The 21,818-nt window shown below is 51.4% G+C and overlaps 1 protein-coding gene across 3 annotated transcripts in view; it reads right to left on the bottom strand.

Annotated features, from left to right (window-relative positions):
- PKNOX2 (PBX/knotted 1 homeobox 2) overlaps positions 1-21,818 on the bottom strand; it is a 269,178-nt gene that overhangs the window by 75,811 nt on the left and 171,549 nt on the right. For all 3 annotated transcript variants that reach the window (XR_013404364.1, XM_015116040.3, XM_077964597.1), the window contains one exon: positions 6,135-6,243. Coding sequence is in view for 2 of the 3 variants with exons in the window: in XM_015116040.3 (XP_014971526.1) it covers positions 6,135-6,221 (87 nt within the window). In the remaining variant the exon portion in view is untranslated. The remainder of the gene's footprint in view (positions 1-6,134; positions 6,244-21,818) is intronic.

Here is a 21,818-nt window from a genome sequence, read left to right as displayed (position 1 = left end):
TACACAATGAAGAGTCCAGGTCTTGAGTGAGTGGGAGTGCAGGGATGTGTCCAGCTTAAAGACATGGGTGGCTCAAGCAGGCAGAGAGAGAAGCCACTGCGCACAAAGAGAAGAAAGGCCCAGCAGAAAAGAAAAAAGAAAGAGAAGAGTCTGTTCTGGTGAGTCGAAGCAAGGGAAGGTGGGTCCCCATATGGTCCCTGGGGTCTTGCCCCCAGGGGCAGAGGGAGCCATCAATCACCATCACAGAAAAGGCTTAGGGGAACTTTCAAAGCTGCTGAATGAACTCTATTGCTGCAAAGCGAATGTGTTTCACAGGCAGCTGAGCAGAGGGACCTGCAAGGCAGGGGGCTCCAGCCCTTAAAGAGATGAGAGGAATGTAAAGCGAGTGTGAAAACATCTGAACCCGCTTCTGCCTGTCACCGCTGCATGGCCTGGATGGAGGCCATTCACAGCCAGGGGCCCCAGCCACCCCCTTTTGCCTCCAGTTAATTAAACCAGCATGGGGATCCTAATGACTGATCAAATCTCATCCAGCTTCCCCAGGATATCTGCCTCCCCTGGCCCCACCTGGAGTGGGGATGGTGCTGGGACAGGGAGGGAAAGACGGTGTCCAGAGAGACGGGTCTGGCTTCCTCAGTGTGGCTGGCCCAGCTTTAGCCTTCCTCTTGAAGGGTAAGTGAGACACTGTTGTGTTGACCCCAGATCTCAGTGCCATGTCCTGGAGTCCCAGACACCATTCTCCCCACTCTGAGAGATGCTAGAGGATCAGGGTGGGGGGAATGGGAGGGACGCAGCTTTTGCAAAGGACCTTGAGCAAACACTTGACTTCCTTCCAAAGTGAGTCTCCCAAAGCGGATCTCAACAGGGAGTTCTAACTGCCTGTCTTGTCTCTCTCTGGTCAAAAATGAGGCTGCATCCTTGGTGAACTGCCAAAACCCTTTTAATGCCACTCAGCATCAAGTAATGCTACGTAAGCACCTAGCTACCTAGCCATCAATTTGTTCCTAAACTATCCATTGAGTTTAGTTTCACATCGACAGGGGCTGTGCCTAGTGGGCCAGACTAGGATCTACCAGGATTTCTACTTTCTAGTCCAATGCTCATGCAGCTGACATGCAGGGGACACGCAGACTGAACATCCTAAACATTGAATACATACTCAAATAGATACAATATTTATCTTGCTAATAAGCCAAGGGCAAAGCTATTTTTGGAACGGTAGGTATGTGTCTGCGTTTGAGGAAAAGTTGTGGGGGGTGGTGCTCATAATGAGAGTGTGTTTTGTGTGTGGGAAGGTGAGGGGAGTGAAGTGGTTGCCTTCGCTAGTGAACCCGGATGGCTCCCCAGAGTGGCTGATGGAGCTACAGAAGTGAGAACTTCGCTTGGTGGGTGATGTTGCATATGGGTGTTACAGGAAGGTCTCGAGTGACATTTCTGAGAGTACACGAATCAGAGGTATTTGCCTAGGAGTGACAGGGTGGTCGTGTGTTCCCAAGAAAATTCTGGGAGGGAGGCTGGAGTGACACTTGCTAGGATACTAAGCAAGGCAGGAGAGGAAAGAAACAGTAGCAAATGGAAGGGTCAGTGGGGATGCTGGGGCAGTGGGAGGACGGGGCTGTGAAAGTCCAGCTGACAGCCAGGCCACTATGGCAGAGATGCAGAACAGAAGCGGGGTGATGCTGGAATCAACACAATGCACTGAACTGAGGATCACACGCCTATTTCACATCCAGGTCTCTCTAGAGACAGTGTGGTCATTAGGCAATCATGGTAGAATTACACCACCCTGGTGACTTAACCCTACCTCTTCAGGGCACAAAGTGAGGGTCTGCATCAAGGACCCAGTTACAGCATGCTGGAATTGGGGTCCTGTAGTTAAGACAGTAGAGGGTGCTGCTACTCTGGCAGAATTTAGCAGGAAGCTAACAGAAGGAAGAAGTAGGTCACAGGGAGGGTTCCACTGGGCTGTTGCTTTTGCACTTTCTTTTTTTCTTTTTTGAGATGGAGTCTCACTCTGTCTCCCAGGCTGGAGTGCAGTGGTGCAATCTTGGCTCACTGCAAACTCCGCCTCCCGGGTTCGAGCAATTCTCCTGCCTCAGCCTCTCAAGTAGCTGGGACTACAGGCGTGTGCCACCATGTCTGGCTACTTTTTGTATTTTTTTTTTTTTTTTTGAGACGGAGTCTCACGCTGTTGCCCAGGCTGGAGTGCAGTGGCGCGATCTTGGCTCACTGCAAGCTCCGCCTCCCGGGTTCCCGCCATTCTCCTGCCTCAGCCTCCTGAGTAGCTGGGACTACAGGCGCCCGCCACCGCGCCCGGCTAATTTTTTGTATTTTTAGTAGAGACGGGGTTTCACTGTGGTCTCGATCTCCTGACCTTGTGATCCGCCTGCCTCGGCCTCCCAAAGTGCTGGGATTACATACTTTTTGTATTTTTAGTAGAGACAGAGTTTCACCATGTTGGCCAGGCTGGTCTCGAACTCCTGACCTCAGGCAATCTACCCACCTTGGCCTCCCAAAGGGCTGGGATTACAGGCATGAGCCACCGTGCCCAGCCTGCTTTTGCACTTTCTAAACATACAGTCATCCTTCGGTGCACAATCAACAGAGTGACGACCTTACAAACAATCGCAAAATTTCTCCAGGATGGACTGCAACAGAACCGAGGGGCTAGAAGCCGCTTAACCATTGTATCACTTGGCTTGTGCCCAAATAGCACGAAGCCATAACCATGAATGTTTCTCTACTAAAATGGGGAGAAAAAAAAGGCCTTCCTCATTTTTAATAACTTTATTCCCCAAACTTCAAAAATGAAATTGCCAAGTTAAGAACTTGCCTTGAAAAAAAATTCTAATTTATTATGAAGAAGGTCCGGGGCTTGGGAATTTTTTAATGCAGATTCCTAATTTTCCAAAGTGAGATTCTCCTGTGCATTTGAATAGATTATGCTCGGCATTGCTAGCCCTTAGCACAACGGGAACATTATTAAAACGATCGCATGGGTCTCAGAGGAAGGGCTCTGCGTCTCGCTTCCTTTTTCATTTGGGGGACTTGGTATCAGAGACTGTCCATTTGTTGCCTGTGGAAGAAACTGGGTTTCTGAAGAGGTGATGGAGAAGTGTGCTTAGCTGCCCAGGTTGTGAGGAAACAAGTCATACGTGGTCCAAACATAATGAGATTAGACCTAAAGGAATGAGGAGGGAGTGGGCCTTGTTTCCTGAGAGCTCTGTTTTGGACAGGATTCCCTGGTGTGCCTGACCCATGTCCCCATCAGGCTTTGCTTCCCTGAAGATGTGGAGTCTCAGAGAGTGGCTGGTTCTCGGGGATATGAACACTCTGAAGGGAAATGCAGTAGAGTCTCCCCCTAGGAAGCTGGGATCCATATCTCGAAAAGATAAAGGGAAGAAGTCAGGGGTCCAATGCAAGTTTGCAGAAAGTGCCAGCAGCCAGGCATGCATGGAAGAGCTATTCCTACAAGGGAGCCCCTCCTAGAAGCCCGAAAGAGTGGGCAGAAGGCCCTCAAATACCAGCCCTCTCCGGAGAGAACAGCCTCTCCCCCTAGAGTCAGAAGCCTTTGTTCTGGGGGCCTCCACCAGCTCCCCCATCCCTCCAACTCCACCCCTGCCCAAGCTCCTCTCCCTTAGCCCCACATCCAGCTCAGTTTCCTCGGGAACCAGCTCAGCTTGGGGAAGGCCAATGGCAATTTGGGCATAGCCTAGTGGCTTCGTCAAGGCCATGAAGACCCTGACACCTTGACCTGGTCAGTTCACCATGGACACTGATGCTTCTCGTCAGATATTTCACTCATGGATTGCCAGGGTTACAAATAGATGGCAGCTTCCCCAGGACAAATTATTCCTTTGCTCTAAATGTGAAGATTTTAAATGGTGACAGTCTGGAGGATCCTCAGAGAGGAGAGCCTTCGGGCAGTCCCTGTATCTGGCTTCTGTCTAAGACCTTAGATATGGAAGTGGAGTCTCCCTTCTACCTCACAAAGGCTAGAGCAGCTTAGTGGTGACTTCTGGGGAGCTGAGCACCTTAGGACTGCAGCCCACCTCCATCCGTCCCTCGACAGCTGGGATGTATTAATCCAGCTGTATGCCGATCATTAAATTAGGCTTCTGGATCAGCATTCAACACAGGCCCTTGCTGCAGCTCTCCCGCTAATCCCCGCCAAACCAAAACTTCTCCCAGCTGCCCAGGCAGTCAAAACAGGGAGGGGTGGGTGAGAGGGGAGCGGCCGCCATCAGTCATGCCAACGCAGTGTTCTCTGACCTCTCAGCCCTGCCCTGGTCTATCCTTGAGTCTTGGGTATGGAGGTGTGGGCCTTGGCAGCTACCACCTGCTAAATACAGGAAGGGTCCCCATCTCTGTTCCCCATTCTGACGAGAGAATCCAGTTACAAAACAAGTGGAGCCCAAGTTCCCACCACTGAATCGATATGTGGGCACTGATGTGTGCTGGCTGAGCAGAGTGGGAACAGATCTGCTGCTATCAAAGAAGGAAGATCTTGCCCCTATTCTGGCCCCTAGCTTCTCGTTCTCTCACTTTTTTCTTGGGAGGCAAAAGGTTCCCATCAGTTGAGGGCTCCTTCTGAACTTTGTCTCGGGAGCTGAAACTACAGAGGGAAGGGACTTGACATAGTGCTGAATGCCTGGAAGCTTTCAAATACAAGAGCCATGTAAAGGCCAAGTTCAACCTTGTGGCTTATTCATGGAAACTACTGGCATGAGCAGTGGGTTCACTGAGGATGGGGTTAGGCTGGGAGAGCTGGGGAAGTAATGTGATTTGATATGTGGGAGTGGGGCCGTAGACACGTGCTCAGCATGGGTGAAGGACCAGCGCTTTTGGACCTTCAAGGGTAGAGCAGTCAAAGGGGTTCCATATGCTGAGTACGCTAGAAAGAGGCCCCAGAGCATCTGGTAATCTCCCGGGGGATGACAATGATGTATAAAGCAGCTACTATATGCTCTCACTAGGCTGGGGGCATCAGGACCATAGTGAGCACAAGCCCAGCATCTGCATCTTAAGACCCCTTTCATGCTGCACAAATTTTCCATGTAGCCCATGAGAACCGCTGTGTTTGATGAGTGAGGGATGGCAGGGTAAGGCAGAGACTGGCTGCTGGAGGAGTGCAGATGGTAGCCTGCCCATAGCACTCAGCGGGCAACTGCTGCACATGGGCAAATGTGAGGATGGACATTCTAGCTGGGTGCATTTCACATCACAGGTGCCCAATAAATAATTGTCGAATTCATATTGACAGGAGAGTGTGAAGGGAGGCGTCAGAGAATGAAGGCTTCTGTGAAAGCACAGACACAAAACTCAAAGTTTCCAAAGAACCAAAGGTGGACAAGAGGAGCACCTGGGGGAAGCAAATAGGAAAAGCGGCTGGTCTCAAGGATGTGGGAGGGCAGCCCCCACAAGCTGGGCAGGCTTCCAGGAGGAGGAGGGCCGACAGCATGAAGACAGCGAGAAGGCACTGCTGAGAAGGGGCTGTTGCAGGAGTGGCAATCGGGGTAGGGGGTGCAGAAGATCTTGGGGGGCAGCTGTGTCTGAGCTGAGGGGTGGAAACTGGGGAACAGAAGAAAGGGGTTGTGGGGTATACAGAAGGAATCTTGGCTTTTAAAAAGTAGAAGCCCAGAGGAGTTCTGAAGAGAACAGAGATTCTCCCGATAGGCAGGCAGAGGAGGACAAGAGCCCAAGTGACGGAGAACGGGGGCCTGACACTCAGGAGCCTCTGAGTAGCAAGTTTCTCAAACACTCAGAGGGCGGTTCCACTCACATCTGGTACCTGGGTCTCCCCAGCTGTGGATTTTGCCCCAGTCACAACAAAGGGGTTTGGCTGGGCTTCTCTGCTGTCTGAGGGGTGGGGTGGGGGACAGGACTGTGACCATTACTCTAGCTTCCAGTCCTAGGTCCCGGGTTCTGAACCTGGTGGCTCCCCTTGGGGTCTATGTTTGCAGGACTCTCGCTCCCCAGGCTGAGGGGGAAGAGCCAGGAGTGCCGCCAGGACATGACTGTGGGAGGCCTGGCTCAGCCCGTCCGCCCCTGGAATATCCCAGCCTGCAGCTGGGGCTCTAAGGCCACCACACTCCCTCCCCCATGGTGGGAGGCAGAGGCCCCTGCGCACTCACCTGTGGGCTGTCCTGGTAGGGTGGGGGCGGGACATTCTGCGTGGCCATCATCGTCAGAGCGGGGGCTGGGGAGGCATGTTGCATCATGGGATTGATTCACATGGAGGACCTGTGGGCAGGAGAAAGGGGGCCGCACCGTTAACACCGCCGAGCAGGCCCGCCCTGGGCACCCAGCAGCTCCCTGTGTCCCCCGCTGGGCCACCTGGGCCGGCTGGATGCAGCAAGGGTTGCACGCCCTTCAGGGCAACAAATGAGAGCTAAGGGAGAAGCCTGGGTGGGGAGGGGCTTGCTGTGCTATTTTGACTTGAAAGAAACAATATTCAAATCATATGTAAAACAACCGGTACCCCTGCAGCGGCGCTTTGTTCAGCATCAGCTCAGGCCTGTTGTGCATGTGGGGAGGGGTCCTAAGGGGGAGGAGGCCTGCCTGGTAGGAGCACGGGGGACTGGAGACCATTTGGATACCCCTCCTTCCCCAGGAGGGCCCTGAGTCCCAGCCTGATAAGGGTGCTCCTGGCCCCGCTGTTCCCCAGGCTTTCTGGAGCAGCCACAGCGCGCACAGGGGCAGGAGGGCCCCAGGCCAGCCACAGAGCCCCAGGGTCCTCAAGCGCTGAGCTCGCCCCTCCCCAGGGCTCACCACACCTCCTAGTGGTGGCAAGGACACGGGGCCCCGGACCCCTCCTCAGACTGCAGCCCCAGGGTGGCTGCCTGGAGGCCTTGAGGAAGGGAAACAGGCAGGGAATGCCGTCCACTCCTGTACTTTTCCAGGCGCGGGCTTGTGACTATGGGCGTGTCCACAGATGTGCCTGCATATCCTATTAAGCAGGACTTTCCTCAGCCTTGGTTTAGTATGGTCACCGGAATGTGTGGGTGCGGGAAGAGCTGTCAGAGCCAAATGGGCTACCTGCCTCTTTGGCTGGTAGAAGACAGAGGCCAAGGGTGACTTGTGTATGGGAGGGCGGGGGTTGGGGGACTTGCTGGTGAAGCTGGGATGGAAGCAGCACCTCCAGATTCCCAGCTCTGGGTCTGCTCCACTGTTCCCCCCACCTTTTCCCCATCACCAGTAAGCAGGCGAGCTGTCCCCATGAAGCCTCAAGACTTCCTCTTGAACTAGGATGTGGTGCCATAAGTGGAGATAGCCCAGCTGTGCCACCCAAGAAACAGAATGCCCAGAGAGCTGTTGTGCTACAGTAGATGCTCTGAAATATTTAGATCTAGAAGCCACAGGCTAGTTGCCTGATACGGGGCTGTCCACTGTAGGGTAGGATGTTGCTAAGAGCCTCTGTGGAGTGCAGGACGTGTTCTTCTCCTGGGTGGAGGGCACTGTTGGTCTAGAAACCTTTGTGAGCACAGCACTCATACCTCTCCCTCAAGCACCCAGGGCTTCATCCTTTTCCAGCCTGGCCCTTCCCAGGCTCTTCCAAAATGTTCACAGACCTGAATTCTGTGGGAATTTGAGAGTGCTTTGGAGCTGCTATCAACTAAAGGGGCTGGCCTCCAGGGTCGTGTGTGTGTGTGTGTGTGTGTGTGTGTGTGTGTGTGTGTGTGTGATTCATTTGGTTCTTTCTCAGGAAAGGGAAGTAAGAGCTACTCTGACCTGACCTGAGTCTCCAAGGTACCAAGTACACTTTGACCTTCTGCAAAAAGCACTGGAAATGCGTGTTTCACTCAATAGATGTCTACCAACTACCAACTCTGTGCAGAGAACTGAGTGAGGAGTGTGGTGAGACAGATGAATGAGGCAAGGTCTTCTCTCCAAGGAGCATGGCTAGGAGAGGGGGGTCATGGTCCTACAGGAGGAAGAAAGTGAGGTGGAGGTGGGTGGAGAAGGCACAGGGAGGGATGGCTCCCCCAGTGCTAAAAACGCCAACTGCGGGCTGGTTCCATCGGCCTCACTGCCTGTTGCTCGCCCCCACCTGGACGGACCACCAGGATATCTTCACAACAGCACGCAGCGCCTCGCCCATCTCACACGCCACTAGTCCCTGAGATCCAATTTCCTTTTGCAAGGGGACGCAGGAGGGGGCCTTGGGGGAGCCTCTCTCTTCAGGCAGGGGAACCAAGGCCTCTGTTCACAGCTGGATTTTTGTCTGCGTGGTGGTCAGCATCCCAGAGAGCCAAGAGCAGAGTGAGGGTTGCAGAGGGAAAAAGGTGTGTGTGTGTGGGGGGGGAGATACAGACTCTTTGAGACATCAGAAGGAAGTTCCAGAATTAAGACTTTTGAGATATTAAAGTGGGTGGAGTTTCTCTTTTTTGGACCCTGACAAAATAAAGGAAATAGGAATGTTTCAGGGGACTATGAAACATAGCCTTCCCTGGAACTCTGGCAGAGAAGGCAACTTTGGATAGGGCCCAAGGACCAGGATGGTGGGATCTCAGAGCACAGATCACAGATGCTCACCGGCAGGGGAAACACGTGAAGGGGTATAGCACTGTAGTGCCTGCAGCCTCCAGAAGAGGGAGCCTGGGGGCAGAGTCAGCGTGGGAGCCGCCTCAGGAAGGAGGGCTTTCTCCCCTCTTAGGGGCAACTAGTTCTCTTTAACCTCCGGCTTGGGTCTTTTGGTAACCTCATTCCATGGATTAGAAAGTCATAATGAAGGCAAAACAAAGGAAGCTCAACGAGGGGGCATAGGCTACAGAGAGGCGCCTTTCATTCACATTCTTTTGTTCACCGTCCAATGAATGGAAGGCAGGGTCATTTCAGAGGCGCTGTCCCTAGAAACATTGGTAGCAGCAGGAGGGCTGCCGTGTCTGGGGGTAAGGAGGGCTGGCTAAGAGTGGTCTGCACCCAGAGACAACCACCTGTGAGGCTGAGAGGAGACTGTTCAGTCCTGAGCCCACCAGGCTGTGGAGCAGGGCCAGACCCGCCTAGGAAGAAGACACAGGAATAATATTCTGAGGACCCAGATGGCCCTGGACCCTCCCCCTCCTTGGGGTCACCATAGGCCACTAGGCCACTGCCCCATTACCCTCTGGGGGCTTCTCCTGCAAGAGAACAGGAGGCCTTTTCAACAGAGGCTTAAGTTTCCTTCTCTGCTCGCTCAGGCACAGAAGCCTCTGGCAACTTGACACTCCGGGAGCTCAGCTGCGGGAGGACCCTGCACCCATGTCCGGAAGCTGGCTCTTTGCCTCACACCTCTCCACCCACACATGCACTTCCCCGGTTCCTGAGAGGCCACGTGCAACCATCCTGGAGAGGAATTTGGGGATCTGACTCGCCTTATCTGGGACTTGGCTGGGACTTTGCAGTGGGGTGTGGGGGAACTCCTTGAGCCACAGCAGGGGTCCTGGCCCTTTGGGGGAAGCCTGCCTTTTTTGCATTTTTTTTGGGAGAGGGAGAGGAGCAGCAGGCCTGAGCCCCTGCAAACCCACCTCTGGGCTTCAGAGCTTTTGTCACGGACTCTGAGAGGCTGCTTGGCCCTGTCCAGAGGCCCCAGTGCTCTGTCACAAGACACCTGGGCATTCAAGGGGGGCACAGGCAAGACTGCAAATGGAGGCCAGACAGGAGCGTCTCCCACGGAGAGATTTCCCATCGTGAACAGGCTCACGGGGAAAGGTTGCTTTTTGATTTGTTTTGTTCAGTGCTGAAAACCTTTATGATAAGACATCTAGGAGGGAAAAATTCTAACGCAACACTCGACCCCACAATGTTAACCAAGAATAAATCATTTGTGTCTCCGATATCATCAGAAGAAACTAAAATGCCATGTTAGAGAGCCCAGGAGTCGGCGAGGCAGGGTCAGTGGATGCAGAGTCATAAAAGCACACCCCTTTAGGAAATGGGATGGGCAATCCTGGGCACCCGCCTCCCTCAGCCTCCTCAACCCACTCCCCCCACAGCCCTGTACCACCAGGCCGGCAGTCTGGAGCCCCAAATCCAGTGTGTTGACAAACAGGCTCAGAAAAAAATACCAAGCTCATTAGGAAGGAGCTCATTAGGACTTGTTGACATGAAACCCATTAGACCAATTAACATTCCATTAACGGCCTGGGGCACCAAGGGGTTAATGCTGCTGGGCAGTAATTGGGCCAGGGTGCCGGGGTTGGGGGCTCAGGGCCTTAAGGATGAGACACAAAGTCTAATTGGGAACTCTCTGGCCAGCTGGCCTGACAGCATTTGTTCCTGGCCCCTGACCCTAGCTGAGACAAATTGATGGGGGAGAGGGGAAGTAGGGCCAGCTCACTTGGCGCCTCACTGTCCCACCCACCTGCCCCAAACTGGAGACTGGGCCCATGGTTGGCACAAAGACAAGGGGGAGGGGACACTCCCACCCTCCTGGAATCTGACAGTCCTGTTTTCTTCCTTCACGCCCTTACCCCCACTCCCTCTGGTCAAGTTTCTTTCTCAGCCCCGGGAAAGTGAGTCCCTTCTCTCCAGAAACTGCTTTTCAGCGATGTTACCCTCTTAGAAGAACTCTTTAAAGATGCTGGAATCTTTCAGGCCCAGAGCTTCGTTCATCTGAAGAGTGCTGGAGTTCAGAGAGAGGAATGGAGGGGATGGTGGCCCTGGGTCCACCTACCTTCTGGCCCCTGACTTCCTCCCCTCTTTCCTCCCTTCCTCCCTTCCTTCCCCCCTTCCTTCCTCCCTTCCTGTCCCTTCTTCCCTCCTTCCCTTTCTTCTTCCCTTCCTCCCTCCCTCCCTTCCTCCCTCCCTCCCTCCCTCCGTCCGTCCCTCCCTCCCTTCCTTCCTCCCTTCCTTCCTTCCATAGCAGCTAAGAGGCACTCCTGAGGCCCCCTAGGAATGCTTCTGGTCTGTCCTCTGACACACACAAGCAGCGTGTTCACGATTTTCCTTCCCTTGAGACAAGTAGGGGCTGTGGAAGTCCCATCCCCTGTCTGGGTCTCAATTTCCCCATCTGTAAACTTTGGGATTGGATGAGGGAATTCACAGGGCCACCCTTCAGCTCTCAGTTCCCATGATCTAAGCCTGGGCTTGGGGCAAAAAAGTCTGGATTCCACATCCAGTGGAATCTACCACTTATTCTGTAGCCAGTACAAGTCACTTTCCCTCTCAGACTGCAAAATGAAGGGATTTCCCCAGAATATTCGGGAAGCCTTTGCCCAGGATTTGCACTGCACATATTCTTGTTGAATGGAACGGAAAGGGTTGGATTGTAGCTTCTTTCTAAAGGCCAGCCAGTGCCTGACTTCTCTTCCTCCCATCTAGTTGGAGAGTGGAAAGGAGACCCCTGAGACCAGCGAGCCAGGAGCCGTCAATCCCTTCAGTCCAGACGCCCCCAGGTTACCCCTCCACCCCCACCCCAGGCTGTCCCCTCTGAGCAACTGCCCAGGCCTGGGTTCTGACGTCTAGACAGATTTGCAGGAGGCTGAAATAACACAGTGAAACTCAGCAGGAGGGACCGAAAAGCTGCATTAGTAACCTGGCTGGCTTCAACATCTCCCTCTGGGGCAGCCTTCTCAACCCTGGCGCAATCCGTCTCTTCTCCCTCAGCCCCAGCCCTGCGTCCAAAATGATCTTCCCTGGCCCAGCTCCCTTCCCAGAAGTGGCCTCTAGGTGGCGTCGCAGGGCCCCGCTTTAATTGCATTATATAATATAACCTGTTTACTAAATCATGTAATCAGTCGCCTTAGGATTTGCAGCTTGGGATATGTATGGAGAATTGGACTTTGAGTCAAATTTAAAAACAAATAAAAATGAGAGGCAGCTGTTGCTGATAGTGTGATATTCATCTTTTGGAAACAAATTCACCCCAGTGCTATAAATTATGCCTGGAAAAAAAAAAAGTGTTGCTGGTGGAATGGAGTTGGCTAGGTCTCCTCTGCTGGCAACTCACAGCGATGAATCTTGAAATAACGGTGTCAACCTGTCACTGATTTCATGTGACTCTGTGGATTTATCTAAAGAAGCGAAGGCGTGTGGGTGCACGCGAGCACACACACAGAGAAACACACACACACACCAGGTCTCTCTGCAAAAACCAGTAAGGGCTAGAAGTGACAAGCTGGAGGCGGGGTGTCTGCTGGAGCTCGGTGGTCCCTGAGGCTTGGTGGATGGATTTGGCACTGAGAACTGAGCAGTGACAAGGGTGAGGTCAATTTGTGGTGGCAGAGGAGGACAGAAGGAAGAGAGAGGACACACCATGGGCTGGGAAGCTTGACCATGTGAGCAGGGGTTTGTCACCTCCAAATCAGTTGTCGTATTGAAATGTTTCAAAAGAGGGAGAAGTGGAGGCTCCTGGAGGGGAGGATTAAGGAATTTGGAAAGAGGGGCAAGCTCCCCAGTGCCTGCCCCACCTCACAGCACGGCAAACACCCTCGCCTGCCTCTTCACCCCAGGGGCAGTGGGTGCTGAGAGGAAGCTGGGGACCCTGAGGATTCAGACAGCAGGAATGTGGGGCTGAGTGGGTGCTGCTTTCTCCCTGTCTTTCTGATCTTGGGCTGATGGGGCGACTTGGAGATCCTCCAGTCTGATGAGGTCAGTCTCGGAGTGGGGCCTGGGAACCAGGGAGACAGGTTGTGCCTATCTGTTACTGAAGGAGGGACAGGTGCAGAGGAACTGAGTGGGATTTGCACTCAGGTCTGACATTCTTGTTCTTCAGGCCTTAGTGTCCTGAAGGCCAGCTAAGAGGTCAAAAATAAGCTGCAACTCCACAATGACCCAGGTCCCAGGGCACACTGCACCCGGCACAGAGCCCAAGTCCTTGCAGAATGTCACAGCCAGAACACCTGCTTCCCTGCTGCCCCTCCAGGTCCTCCTTGGAATACTCAGCGGGGAGGCAGAGATGACAACCCAGACAAGCAGACGCTCTGGCCACCCATAGCTCTCTGCACTAATTGTCATTTGCCACCCTTCTGGGAAGCCAACTTGGGAGGTGGTGCCAGGTCATGCCCTAATATCACAATGCTGGTGTCCGGGGAACAGAGTGGGGACAGAGCGGAAGCCAGCATGAGCTTTGGCTAGGACTGCCTGCTTCTGACTCTCTGAGAGATGTGCAAATCTCTCTCTCTCTCAATCCTCCTTCAGCCCTTAAATGCCACATGGAGTGAATGCGCTTTGGAAAAGGTAAGAGCCTTCTGTGAGACCAGAGAACCCAGAGACCCTTCCCCCAACCCCCAGTTTCCATCCCAAGGAGCGTGGCCTCCCCATAAATGGCTTGTGGTCCTATTTCCAAGGGCCTCAACCTCCTCTCCCTTCTCCACTCCCAAGACCATTTTATTGTTTGTTCTTTATTTGGAGTAACAGTATGTCCCCAATGTGGTCAGGCCAACCTATGCACTCACTGACCCCAGCCTAGAGATGAGCAGAAGCTTACATTAGAGACCCACCCTGGAGGAGAGGACACCGGGTCCCTCTGTGTCCACGGTTCACTATGGGGAGGATTAGTGGGCACACAAGCAGCATGACAAAGCAGTGTTTGGGGACAGGCCCCAGCACTGGGTCCATCACCCTCCTCAGCCGCTCCCTCCTCCATGGACAGGACTTGCCTTCCTTGAACTCCAGCCGGACCAGGTTTCCCAGATAGGAGTCCCACCGTCCTGCCCTTTGCTGATGGCCATGCCGCTCTGACTCACACAGAAGCCAGAGTTCCAGGCCTGCAGCCTCTCCTCCTCGAGTCCCCAGTTCAGCTATTTTTTTAACTGGGCTTCACAACACGGAGCAGGGGAGTCAGAGGAGCAACACCCGCCCTGCTGGGGCGCCCTCTTCCTGGTCTTGCTCCTGCCTCTCCACACCGCCCTCCCTGCCTCGCTGTCACACCTTTTCTGGCTTCAAAAAGCCGCTGATATATTTTACAAACTGAAACAGCAATTTAATTCCCCCTGATAGCGGCAATTGTCCATTAGATCTTCCTACCGAGGAGCTTAACAATAATTCCTTTCATCCAACTGCTTGCTTCTTCTTGATCTGAGAATCAATCCCATAAATAGCAGGCAAGAGTTCTCACATTACTCTCCCCTCCAGCTTTTAGCATTTTGATGAAGATTCTCATCTCCTCTTTAAGCGCTTTACAACTTGGCAATTTTTCCCCCTTTGGTTCCTTTAAACAAAATAAAACAAAAAACAGAAAAAAGAAAAAAAAAGCATGCCGGCTGGAAGGGGGAGCACAGCCCTTGCATTCTGCTCAGGGAAGTGGTGTGCGCCTTTCCTACCTGGAGGCAGGGGAGTGGCAGCAATGGCCTCCAGTGGGTCCTGTCTGCTGAAAAGTGGGTGCTGCTCTGCCCCAGAGGGCCATCTAGTGTGTCCCCAAACTTCACACTCACCACACCTGGGTCCTGCTTTTGCCAGTGGTGCTCAACTTAGTTTCCCATTCCAGGAGCCCCTCCCCCTATTGTTCGCCCCAGGAATGGAGGCGGGAGGGAGGCCACAGCTGCTGCCTTGGGGTGGTCTGAGCCAGCTCCCGCCCCCAGCCTGCGGCCCCCTTGGAACCTTCTCACCTAGAGAGGGGATTCTGCCCTTTTTTTTTTTTTCCTCTCCAGCCCTCTTCATCTCTAGCCAAACAACAAGAGTGGGAGAGGTGGGGAGGCCCAGGGAAAGGAGAGAGCTTGAGGCCTTTTATTCAATTATTTCCTTTTTTTCCAACATGCAAGCACCTCCAGGGATCGGGACAGTGGAGAGCCCTCCAGCTCCTCCACGGTGGTGGCAGGGGTGGAGTGTTGGGGCACCTGGGAGCCCTGGCCCGCCCCTCCCCCAGAGCCACTATCATGTACTCTCTGGTCTGCACATACACACAGAGAAACATATCTAAAAATGAACCTGGGGACTGAAGTCCCCCTTGACAAACCTGATTCCCAGGTTTATTATTATTTGTCAAGAGCTGACAGCAGCCGCTGCTCAGGAACCGAGCTGAGAAAACAACACAGGCTGGGCCCCTGAGGCCCACAACTCAACAGAGACAGACAAACAGCTCCAGCGCTGGGATCCCAGGTGGAAGAGCACAGAGCCACCTCCCGAGGCCCTCCTGGGCTCCCTCCCTTTCATAAGTCTCTCCTCTCTGAGGCAGTCAGGAGGGCCCTGACACTCCCTGGGAATGGCGGGGTGGGGGAGGAAAGCAGGCGTGGGGACCATGTAAGGTGTGGGCAGGGTGGCCGGAGTGGGGGGCTGCTGGGGGAAGGAGGGCATGGAGGCGAGGGATGCTGAAGCCTATTCATTCCACCCCTGGTGCAACCTCCGATTCTCCTGGAGCCAGAGGAGCTAAGAGGGGCGGCCAGGCCGCTTTTCTCTCTGAGGACTGCACCGTATCCTCTGGCTAGATGACACCTTGTTCCAATTTGTAAAACTTGCCTTTAGGGAAAAAAAAAGTCAAGAGTCAGGGTTGTGGAAGCAAGTGGCTTTGTGCATTCAACTGATCATTGAAAATCCACTCATTCCTGAGACTCCCGTACCCAGCCAGCGTGTGTCCTTCCTGTGCCTTCGTGGTGGCCCAGGCAGAGCTCACAAGAAACAAGAGCTCTAAATAGAGCCCACGGCAACGGGATCGGCCAGAGGAGGAAAGGCTGCCCAGCCAGGCTGCTGCACCCTTGGTCCTCGCCACCCCCTTGGAAGGAGGGTGGGTACACTGGCTCTGTGCTCCTGAGCTGCGGAAAGCCCGCCCTGGGGAAGGGAAGATGACAGCCATGATGCGAGAGAAAGTGGCACGGCCACCCAGACTCACATCCCAGCAGACACTCCCTCCATTGCCCAACCTAAGATGCTCTCGTGCCTCTTGCTGCGTTTCTCGTCCACCAGCAAGGTGGGTTCTGTATTTCACAGCCGTGCCTTCCCTTCATCGACACTTGGCTCCAAAGCCTACTGTTCCATGAAGACTTCCTTTCCTTTCCACTCCAGGACTACACGTGGGAAATCATGGCAGGAATGATCATCATGCGTGTTTCTGTGTTACGGAAAATCTGCTCCTCACCCGCATGTCCCATCTTGCCCACTGGCCCCTGTTCCCCCAGCAGACAAGATCATGGCTCTGCCTTGCATGTTCACTGGGGGAAAAGGGGCAGCCTATGCAATATGACTCCACGAAGTCTACCTCCTTATGGAGCTTCAATATATATACATGGTTATAGTTTAATTTCTTTGGCTTAACCCTTTTCTTTTTCTTTCCTTTTTTTTGAGACGGAATCTTGCTCTGTCGCCAAGCTGGGGTGCAGTGGCGCGATCTCAGCTCACTGCAACCTCTGCCTCCCAGGTTCAAGTGATTCTCCTGCCCCAGCCTCCTGAATAGCTGGGACTACAGGCGTGCACCACCACACCCAGCTAATTTTTGTATTTTTAGTAGAGACAGGGTTTCACCATGTTGTCCAGGATGGTCTCGGTCTCTTGATGTGATCCACTTGCCTCGGCCTCCCCAAGTGCTGGGATTACAGACATTAGTCACTGTGCCTGGCAGGCTTACTTTTTTTTTTTTTTTTTTTTGAGATGGAGTCTTGTACTATTGCCCAGGCTGGAGTGCAGTGGCATGATCTGGGCTCACTGCAACCTCTGCCTCCTGTGTTCAAGCGATTCTCCTGCCTCAGCCTCCCAAGTAGCTGGGACTACAGGCACCCACCACCACGACGGGCTAATTTTTGTATTTTTAGTAGAGGTGGGGTTTCACCATATTGGCCAGGCTGGTCTCGAACTCCTGACCTTGTGATCCGCCCACCTCAGCCTCCCAAAGTGCTGGTATTACAGGCATGAGCCACCGGGCCTGACCTGGCTGGCTCTTAAAATGTAAAACAAGCCAATCCAAGAAGCATAACCCTTTAAGTCCCAGCAGCCATTTACACAGCAGTGAGAATAAGTTTGTTAGTTCCTGGAGCCAATGAGGATATGAGTGAGACAATAATATAGAATTAATAACAACTGCCACTTATTGAGCCCTCCCTGTGCCCCAGGCATGACACTAACAGCAGATACGGATCACCTGGTCTCTTTTTCTTAACAACCAGATGGTGTTGGCATTACGGTTGTTCCCATTCGTGGGTGAGCAAACTGGGGCTTTGAGAAAGTTTCCAGATGTTACACACAGTCTGATCCCAGAGTCTGCAGGGTTAACTGGAAGTCTCAGGGTGAGGGCAGGAAATAGCAGGGAAGGACTGAGACTCCTAGAAACTGGCGAAGTCAGAAAAGGTGAGGCTGACTGTAAAACCAAGCTGCCAGTTTAGAGTTGGGCCCCCGAATACTGGCTATCCTTCGACTTTCCTAGGCCCTGACTTTCCAAGCATCGTGCATACTGACACCACTAAACGTCTTCTGTGTTGCCGAGCCTGGGCTTTTGTACATCAGTTAATGGACACACACTCTGTGCCTTCCCACGGTGGGGAAGTTCTTCCCGTCAGTCCTGCCATCCTGCTCCAGCAGTATGTGTACACATTTTGTTAAATATTTCATTGCGTTTCGCTCTTATTATTTTATAAAAATGAGCGGGAGATGGGAAAATGGAAGTGCTGATCCCAGCAATAAGAAGTAGGGATCTCGTAAACATGATACGACTGAGACAAAGATGGAAAACGTTAAGCGAGCTGAAAGCGGCAAATCTTGAGTCTTCATCGTGGACTCATTGGACTGTGTGTTCAATTAGGAGGAGAAGGAACAAAATTAAAGAACATGAAATGATGGAAATATATGGCTGAAGACTGCATCTCAAAGGCGATGTATAATTGGAATCTGATCATGTGTCGTGACTGTCTGGGAGCAGAGCTCCGGGAACGCACGGGGTGTGTTCGAAAGCCAGGCTGCCCGTGCCTCACCCTGCTCTTGGCGGCTCTGGGGCCAGGGCTCTGAATCACATAGACTGGGATTCCGTCAGTGTCTCTGTCTTGTCATACTGGACTGAGGGGCCCTGCTGGGGCCCAGGAGGAGTGAAGTGGAGTAGAAGGGGGCATGCAGTCAGCCTGCTCTCTGTGACGGTCTCTACTTGGCCTTTCCCCACACACCCTTGGCTTTCCAGGGACCACCCACAGCTGTAAAGAAGTCCCTGTTCTGGAATGAAATCTGTCCATGACGCACAGGCTAAGAGGCAGCTGGCTGTATCTTGGGTTAGCGTGTCCAGTGGAGCAGTATTCGTTTTTTCAAGTCAGGGCACCCCAGCATCAGGGGGCATCCCCTCTCTTGTCATATCTTCCTGAGTCCAAGATTTATCATTGTGCCACAGAAGTCCCCCTTCCTGTTCACTTCAGAGTCTTCTGCTCTCAGCCCAGAGAGATTCCAGGCAGCAGTCTGAATGGGCAGCCGGTGAGCCAGCAGCAGCGTTATTACCCACATCCTCTGAGACAGGCAGCTATTAAACAGAAGTGCAAGGATGGAGCTGTGTTCTACCTCCCACTGGCTCAGGCTGTTCTCTGCCAGGGCCTGTCCCCTTCAACCTCCAGCCTTGGAAAGGGGCTGTGGTTCTCTGGCTCCTAACAGGGAAAACTTTAGTCATGTGCTGGCCCTTTCCACTGCCCTCAGACACACAGGAGGAGTGTTTCGTATTAGCATCGGAGTCTTTGAATACTAGAAATGGGTCTGAAAACTATAACTCACAGTGAAGCTGAATTCCGACTTTTGCAATGCAACCCATTTCCTATCATTATGGTCTGGGTGGAAAGGAAGAGTCCGGCCTTTGGCACAGAATCTTCGTAGTCTCGATGTTCAAGATCATGCCTTCGCTTTGCCCTCTTCTTTCTCCAGTGAGATGGACACCATCTCTCATGCTAGGGCAAGGACCAGGGGGTGGAAGAAGAGGAGGAGAAGAAGGCAATTTTGCACAATGGACTCTGGCCCTCGGGGACCAATTAGGATGCTTAGAACAGTGACTAATCCTCTGGGATCTGAGCATTTGTTAGTCTGGCTCTTCCAGGGTCGAGCCTGTCCAGGGAAAAGGAAGAAAGTGTCTGTACTTCCAGATCAGGAGTTCTGTCCAGAGCAGGTTGATCTGAGCAGGCAGGGTGCTGCATGTGAGATGTCTGCTCCCAGAGCCAGGCTCTGGGATGGGAAGGAGAAGTAAACAGGGCTACTCCTCTAAGATGACTCCCCAAGGGCACAAGTTTGCCTGGGGCTGGGGACGATCCCTGCTGTCTGCAGCCCCCTCGGAGCTTTCTTCTCTGTTTAGGGCCTGGCTGTCTCAGGTGAGAGCCTTTGCTTTGTGGCACTGGGAAGAGCAGTCTGCTGTCTTTGTCCTGCAGTTCATAAACGTGAGAAAAAGAGCTTCACTTAATGAGGCACTTCCACGGTCAGGGATGATTTCCCTAGCAGAAGCTGTGCGCGCGTGAGCTGGAGAAGTGTGGGGAGTAGGGGAGATGGGCAGAGGGAGACAGGGAGGTGAAGAAGCCCATTTCAGAATGATGGGGAAGGTCAGGCAGAGAGTTCCCCAAGGGGGACAGAGAGCGGATGCTGGGGAGATGGAGGGTCCAAAGGAGGTGTCCACAGTGAGAAGCTGGCTGCTGCGGCTGCCCTGAAACCCAGCCTCAGCCTTTTCTTCACTCCTCAGGAAATGAACACTTCTTCTCCAGTTCCAGAAGCAGTGGGAACTCCAGGCATTAGAGCAGATTGTCAGATGAACAACAGAGCTGGAAGGGTCCTAAGTCATCACGAGGTCTGACTTCTTCCCCAGACAAATAAGGAAAATTGCCCGAGTCCATACAGCAAGTTGGAGACAGGGCCCTAATTAGAACCCAGGTCCCAAGTAGCAAATCCAGGCCTCATTTATTGAGCACCTATTCTGTGTTGGGCACTGTGCAGGACAATGGACATCCCAGAAGGAGAAAACGACAAAGGAAAAGATATGAAAATGTAGCAAAATGGAGATTTCCCTGTGCTGAAACACACAGGTGACTTCAGACTGAAAAGATTCCAGCACTAAGAAAGGAGAATACAAAGCAAACCTCAAGCCCCAACACATGGTGGTGAAATAGGAACTTTAATGGGAAAAGAAGAGAGAACCACACATTCCCATGGATCCTCATTGCACGATCAGAAACAAGGAGACGGTGCAGCCATGTCAGCAAGTTCTAGGAGAAAAAGGTTTTGAACCTGGGATTCTGAGCGCAGTACAATTATCAGTCAAGTGTGAAGACAAATGCCAGTGTTGGACATGTGAGAACTCAGAGTTTATTTCCCACTCACTGATATAAAAAATGACTGGAGGTTGTAGCCCAGCAAACGAAGAAATCTGAAGAGGTGGAGAACACCGAACAAGAAAGAGCAGCTGCTCAGGGCACCAGTCATGGCACCACAGGGCTCAGAAGGTTCTTCCACAGCAGCCACGGGCCACTCACACTGCTTAGTTCTGCAGTTGAATGACATTGCCATGCCCACAGTGGTTTTAATGCTTTTAAACAGATTTCCATCTTATAATCACCTATAGAATACAGAGGTAAACTATAGCAATGTAACAGAGTATAAATCTTCTAAATCTTACCAAGGTAAAAATCATAGATAATTTATTATTATGCAAAATATAATACATAGTACTATATATAGTATGTTATATACAGTATGAAAGTATATGGCATACTATAGATCGTATATATTATACAATATATAATTATATATAGTACGTAGCATACATATGTATTATAGTACATAGCACATAATATACTACATATGATTATATATGCTAATATATAATATTCCATATTATATAATGTATATTATAATATACTATTTATATGTGATTTAAAAATACTGCATATATTATATAGTATACCATATAATATAGTGTATAGTATTATATATTATATATCATGTAGCATACAGTATTATGTATGATATATGCTATATACTATATTATATAGAGAATATACTACAGAGTATTGTATATTATTTAGTATATATAATATGTAGTGCTACACAGTATAATACATAATCTCTATAGTATATATAATGCTATTATGGTATGTGTTATTTAGTATATTACTATTATTTTACATTATTAAGATTTAGAAGATTTATACTTATTAATATATAGTATATGTTATATATGGTGTATATATGTTATATAGCATATTCAATGCTATGAACTAAAAATAGATAATATCAAATGTAATTTGATAAAAACTTATCGAACTAATACAAATTGGAGGGGGAGGATGTGTGCTAATTTCCTCAACTTTCATAGCAGACAGTTAATGAATAAATAGATAAACAGAGAAAAAAAGGACTTAAGCATAGTATCTGATATAATAAGTGTTCAGCCATCAAATAACTAAAGGCGGAAGCTGTTGTGGTTGACTTTGGATCATGAGCCTTGTGGGGAGAGGTGAGGGTAGGAAGGGAGAGTTTTCATTTGGTATCTTTCACGCTGTTTGCTTTTTCCTCACACATACTTCTAATTTAAAAAATAACTACAATAAATAAATAATCGTACATCTATGTAACAGAAAACTATGCAGCAGTTAAAAGTAATGGAGTAGATCTATTTGTTTTGACCCAGAAAGCTATCAATCATATAACCTATGTTAAAAAAGCAAGTTTTTAGAACAATACTTAAAACATAACATTTAACTGTGTTACAATAAGCAGCAAAACTGATAAGATGTTGTCCCTACCTTCAAGGAGATTTCTGACCATGCACCCACTTCTGTGTCCTCTGCCCTGGGCCCTCTGGCCTGCTTGGGACCTCTTCCCTTTGTAAGATGCATGCCTCTTATTTGCTTGCTTGTTTGTTTTTTAGGGACAAGGGTCTCCCTCTGTCACCCAGGTTGGAGTACAATGGAGCAATCATAGCTCACTGCAGCCTCAACCTACTGGCCTCAAGCAATCCTCCCTCCTCA

Source organism: Macaca mulatta, chromosome 14 (assembly GCF_049350105.2).
Source record: "Macaca mulatta isolate MMU2019108-1 chromosome 14, T2T-MMU8v2.0, whole genome shotgun sequence".
In the NCBI taxonomy this organism is placed as follows: domain Eukaryota; kingdom Metazoa; phylum Chordata; class Mammalia; order Primates; family Cercopithecidae; genus Macaca; species Macaca mulatta.
This window is presented reverse-complemented; position numbering and strand designations above follow the sequence as displayed.